We start from the raw sequence: 6,000 nt of genomic DNA, 5'->3' as shown, positions 1-6,000 counted from the left end.
TCACACATATCCCAAGCGATAATTTATATTTGGGATATGCGTTTGAGAACAAAATTATAGAGATGCGGTTTCAACAAAATGCTCCTGTTATACGAAACACCTGCATTAATTTTATTAAACAATGAATAATGCAACTTCGTAATAGGTATGAATAAACTGCTCTTTATTTAATATACATATGTAAATTATTTTTTTACTTTTTTATTTTAGATTGCCGCATAATTTTGAGGTGTTAAAAAATGTTACCGTATTTTCAGTTGATAATATGTTGCGAGCCCAAAAAAATGTGTTCGATTTTATTAAAATATTTGAGTATTTTAATATATCGAATATAGATGAGCTAAAATCTCAAATTGATAAAATTCATCTGATTAAAAGGGAAAATATTCATGATACGGTCAAATTTTGGGCAGAGGCAATGGATTCTGAGGATGCTGGAGGAAATAAACCATTTGAGTCCCTTGCCTTATTTGCTATACAAATGCTTTCCTTACCCTGGTCCAATGCCGAAGTCGACCGGGCTTTTAACAAAATGAATGTAATTAAAACCAAACTGCGCAACAATATGCATTCTAATACCTTAAATGCAATATTAAGCATTGCTATATTAAGGTTTGCTATATTTGTTTAATCAAAATTTGTATAATTTTTAAATAATTTTTTTTTTAAGTTTTCAGATATGGATTGCGCGCAGGCATGGGAAATGTTGCCATACATACACATTGCCTGAAAATACATTATGAAGATAAACAAAAATGACAAATATTTAAATGACGATGAAGATGAAATCAATGAAATAAATGAATTATTAACAAATATTATTTAAATGTAAACTAAGAATATATTTATAAGCAAAACTTCAATAATAATATATTTAATAAGATTATAAATTTTATTATAAATTTTATTACTATTATAAATTTATCAACAATCATATTTAACATAAATTTATGTTTTTTTCTTTCGGAGATGGAAATGCAATGTTGCAATGGAAATTTAAATACCTAATCATATATTGCCGATCTCTCAGGCATGCTCCGGTTTTCACTTTTCGTTTTCGTTTTCGTTTTGGGACCAAAACCGAGATTTTCGTTTTTAGGTGCTCCGGTTTTCACACGTTTTGGTCATCGTTTTGCTATCGGAACGTTTCATTTTACTGCTAAAACAGCTGACTTGTGTTTTGGTTAAAAGTAAACAACGCGAAAAAATGTTTTTTGTATGCCCAATTTCGTGCGTGGATTGAGCTCACATAAAGATATTTTTATCCTGCATTGTTTTTTTATGCTTCCCCTGAATAAAATATATTTGGCTTTTGTCTTTTTTGCAAAGATTTGATACTTTCTTTAAAAAAATCAGTTGAACGGCAATCAGCTGTTTCCCAAAAAAAATGGGGATGCCACCTTTTTAATGTATTTCATTCCGGTTATTCCAACAATTTTTTTTATAAAATTTTAACACATAAGTAATTAAATTAAATAAATTAATTTTTAAAAAACATATTTTACCCAACTTCAACAAATTTATCGCCATCCGTTTGATTATACAAGAATTTTTAACTAGCTTTTTCATTCTATCAAAAGTATGGCAGCTTAGGCGATAACTCATGGTGTCGGACTTATCGGTCGCTCACCAAAACGAAAATTGTTGTTGCCGACGGCAAAATTTGCTATCCAAATTTGAGGTGGGGTCAGAAATTACTCGTTTTAAAAATAATTACAAGCCTAATTGATCTTCTAGAGGTCTTAAAATAACGACAATAAACCAATACGTCAACTACTTTTTTCCTTTTGCAAATAAGATTCGATTTAATATAGAAAGAGGCATTTACTTTTCATTTCGGCAAGACAAATTTTCTCGTTTTGGAATTCGAAAAAATCTTGTGAATGTGAAAACGGGAGCACCAATTTTGTCGTTTTCGTTTTCAAAACGAAAACGAAAACCGAAAGTGAAAACCGGAGCATGCCTGTCTATCTCTTATTGTCACTGAGATCCAGATATATATAGACTTTATGGTGTCGGAGATGCCTGCTTCTATCTCTTACATAAATTTTCTGTCGGCACTTTTCCCTTCTACCTTATAGCTAGCGGGTATAAAAACTTAAATTTAATTGTGATTTACTGATGGATGAGCCTACCATAGTCGCGAGCAGAAGAGCAAATTTAAAAAATGTGTTCAACGAACAGCGCCATAAACTGAGTTAATCACATAGTGCAAAAAGTGCACAGCAAAATAGTTAAATATTTTAATAAATCGATACGTTTGGTTTCTATTTGAACAAGAGCGAATTTTTTTTTCTATTTAGATTTGCTTAAAAATTTACGTTGATAAAATAACACCACTTTCGAAACTTGCATTTCTAATTCGAAACAAAATTAAAAACTGACTTACAATTTTTAATAATTTTAATTAATTAATTTCATTAGTATATGGTCGATGATCACATATTAACATAAATCATGGAATTCGCCTTAGCAAGGAAGTAGCCTTGTCTAATGCGAATTCTCAACCAAAACACCAGTGCAACTCCCCAAAATGTTAAATTTCCCCAAATAGTAACATTGGATCAACTATTTATTAGCTATAGACGCCAAAATTCACTTTTAAAGCAATAAAGCATTTATTTGCTTGGAATATGCTCCAGGTTTTCGCCTTACCGAGTTGCCCCAAGACCCAAATGAGGAGCATTTATTGCTGTACTTGCTACCATATCTAAAATCTATGCTCTTTAATATTGTTTTGGGCCTATGACAATTTTTACGAATATTGAGTACCCTATTCGACAAAACAAATAATAAAACTACAATCGAGTCTGCTCGATTGTGAGATATCCGCTACGCATTGTTAATAAAAGCAAAACAGGCCAGGCTAATTTTTAAAAAATACCAAAATAATGTAAATATACTAAAATATACCCTTCAGGCTTTATTTGGTTTATTAATATAGTACTATACTTAAAGTAGACCATAGAGTAAAATATACCAAATTGTAAGCCAAAGCAATTTCTATAAGTTTTCCATTTTTCAAGAATCATAAAAATTATATTTATTATTGTATGTACCAAATATTTGCTACATTTGGTAAATATGTTAAATTCTTCAAAGGGTCGGAGATACCTCATTTTGCATGTGACATACGTTTCCTGGAGGCACAAAGTTAATATAATATTTTATACATATGAATACCGGAGTATGCTTCATAAATGGCATTCTGCTTTTTGTTCTGTGCAAAAAGTTAATATGTACTTGGTATTTAAAAATTCTTATGAATGAATAATCACACATAGTCAATAATAGAATAATCACAATAGTCTTTAACGATACTGCACTGATATTAAACTAACTAATATTTTGATATTTTTTTTGAAAGTGGGAAGAAGCTGATTATTGCATTTAAAAATTATATAAAATAAAATTATTTCAAATTTAACTAAAATTCTTTTCCGAGAACTATATAAAACCCAAAAATCGTATGAAATTTAATGTTTAAAATAATATAAACGAATGTGATCGTTCAAAACAAGAGCATAAGAAAATGCAAATTGGAAATAAGCAAAATCAATTAATGAATAAAAAAATTAAATAAGCCTATTTATTAACTTTGATATTCTCATCCTATCTAAATATGTTTACGTAGAGCGTTGTTTCCAGATATAATGAATAAATTATGCCGAGCAGCGCAGTTATTCAACTCATTCGCTGAAACATTTGCTTAAATGCAATTGGTAAAAGAAACTGATGAACTCACCAACTTTGTCTCGCTCTATGGCAACAATAACCCATGCTCATTCATTATTTCAATGTATTAATAAGTTTTTTTTTTTTTTAGCTAATCTGGCTTAAGGCGTCAATGCAAATCTGGACCGTATAAATTATTTTATTTTATTATATTAAAACTAGTATTTAATACTACATTTAAATAGAGAAGAGAGTACTGGCTGCTGAGGCCTTCGACTCGGACCGTATAAACCCACTGTACATTGCTTGAACTGCATACCAAATCACTCTCAGTAAACAAGTTGCACCTCAGCGATTTGCATACGCTACATACATAATTGTACATAGTACAACTTATGACTGAATGACTACAATAAGTGTGAATAAAGCCTCCATCCATTGCCACCATTTTCTTATTCTTTTTAATCAGGGCGGTAAAACATTCATTTTAAAAGAAATTTATTCACGAGAACATTTAGATATATTCAAGATGTTCAACTTATAATGCCTAACATGCTTCCCCTACTAAATCATCTAGCGCGCCAAATAATTCTTAAATAAATTATTTTGCCGAATTTTGAATTTAAATTATGGAAATCAACTCTACATTGGTTATGTATGACAAACTATTATATCCTGCCGCTACAAGATCAAGACGTAAATTTTTCTATCTAATAAAAATGGAAAGTACACGTATCAAAAGCCAGTAATTTTAATGGACTTTAATTCATATTTGAAATGTGTGTTGACAACAAAATAGTCCAGTCTGATCACACTTAACGCTTCCTATGCATCTGCTCACGGTTCTTCCGCTTCCAGGCAGCACGTCTAGATCCACCAATGGTTTGCGAGTATCTGTAGCCCTTTCCAATGCCACGGGAACTCTTTCCTGCCGAAGTGAGACCACGAAGCTCACGATGCTTGTGTACGTGCTTACAGATCCAATTAATTTTGGGGTCACGGCAGATAGCGTTGTGATGAATGTCCACCAAAATGACCTCGAAATATTTGTAAGAAGCATCTTGTGCAACCCAGTAAGAGTTCAAAACACGCAAACCACCAAGTCTGCGACCAACGCGTTCCTACAAAAAAAAAAATAAATTTCATATTATCGCATGTTGACACCTTTCATACTGTATTAAATGTTGAATCAAAATCAGACATCTAAGGAAGTTAGTACACATCATACAAGTTCAACAAACATTACGATATCATCATATGAAAAATTTAGTATGTCTAATGTTAGAATTACTTACCTCAGCAATGGACTGCAATCCACGATACGGCTTCAATTGATTCACACCATGGCTCTTTGGCTTACCGTAGGTGCATCCCTTAGGCACTGGACGTTTGCGACCGCCTCGACGAACACGAATCCTGTAGATAACGAAACCCTGTTTGGCACGGTACCCCAAGCGACGAGCCTTATCTGGACGAGTCGGCCTAGGCGAGCGATGCAGCTTTGTCAATTGGCGATACTGCCACACGCGTATGCGAAGCAGGTAGCGCATAACATCACTCTGCTTCTTTCTATACAACTCTTGCATATAACGGTAGGCACCCATTTCCAATAGCCGATAGACCTAGTAACAAATGAAATTTGTTATTTTTAATAACTTGTCACATCATTGGTCTATTAATCTCGTTGTTTCTTCCTGATTTTCATACTCTTTCTAATTGAAATACATATTTAAAGAAAAAAATGTCAACCTTAAAACGCACATTCAAAAATACGACTAATACTTTCAACTTTGTCACTTGTCAGAATATCCATAATCTGCACTTTGCGCAATAACCGCTTCAGAGTGGTGCATGGAAGTATCATCATTCGACAATAAGGAAAATAACTATTCTAACCATCAGGCACAATTATTAATAATCAAAGAATCATTCACATTAAGAAAAATATAAAAAGATTCACACTTAAAAAAAATATTTGTTCTTGCAACATTTCTTTGCCACCCACCTTCGAGGTCGACCAAAATCCAAAAGAAAGACTTAACTGACTTCCGGCTAGTTGTCGACGACAGAGTTACATTTACACACTAATCTTCTCCAAAATATTAAAAGCAAAACTAACAAAATGGTTGAAACGTCGGAAATGGTACAGATTATTTACACCACGGTCACACTGAGTCGTTTTCAATTTCTCAAGATTCTTTCGATTTGCAAAACGAACGAGTTTGTCTTATTTGGAAATGAAAATATAAATAAGTGGTTCATTGATTTATTGACGTTAATTCAAGACCGCCAGAAGATCAATTAAGCATGTAATTATTTTAGAAA

At 32.2% G+C, this 6,000-nt stretch overlaps 1 protein-coding gene and 1 non-coding gene across 3 annotated transcripts in view; both read right to left on the bottom strand.

Annotated features, from left to right (window-relative positions):
* Positions 1 to 4,402: 4,402 nt before the first annotated feature.
* LOC133838901 (large ribosomal subunit protein eL15) overlaps positions 4,403 to 6,000 on the bottom strand; it is a 134,607-nt gene continuing 133,009 nt past the window's right edge. The window contains exons 1-3 of one of the 2 annotated variants that reach the window (XM_062270153.1): positions 5,681 to 5,816; positions 4,971 to 5,297; positions 4,403 to 4,796 (exon numbers count right to left, since the gene is read on the bottom strand). In XM_062270153.1, coding sequence (XP_062126137.1) covers positions 4,491 to 4,796; positions 4,971 to 5,279 — 615 coding nt within the window. In that variant the 5' untranslated portion in view covers positions 5,280 to 5,297; positions 5,681 to 5,816 and the 3' untranslated portion in view covers positions 4,403 to 4,490. Of the gene's footprint in view, positions 4,797 to 4,970; positions 5,298 to 5,680; positions 5,817 to 6,000 lie in introns of those variants that run through there. The other variant, XM_062270154.1, reaches the window with a different exon arrangement.
* Positions 5,470 to 5,550, bottom strand: LOC133839713 (small nucleolar RNA Me18S-Gm1358). The gene has a single exon (XR_009894124.1). It is a non-coding gene; the product is annotated as a small nucleolar RNA Me18S-Gm1358 (small nucleolar RNA).

This window comes from Drosophila sulfurigaster, chromosome 2R (genome assembly GCF_023558435.1).
Source record: "Drosophila sulfurigaster albostrigata strain 15112-1811.04 chromosome 2R, ASM2355843v2, whole genome shotgun sequence".
NCBI classification, from domain to species: domain Eukaryota; kingdom Metazoa; phylum Arthropoda; class Insecta; order Diptera; family Drosophilidae; genus Drosophila; species Drosophila sulfurigaster.
The sequence above is the reverse complement of the archived record's forward strand: the minus strand, read 5'-3'. Positions and strand labels throughout refer to the sequence as shown.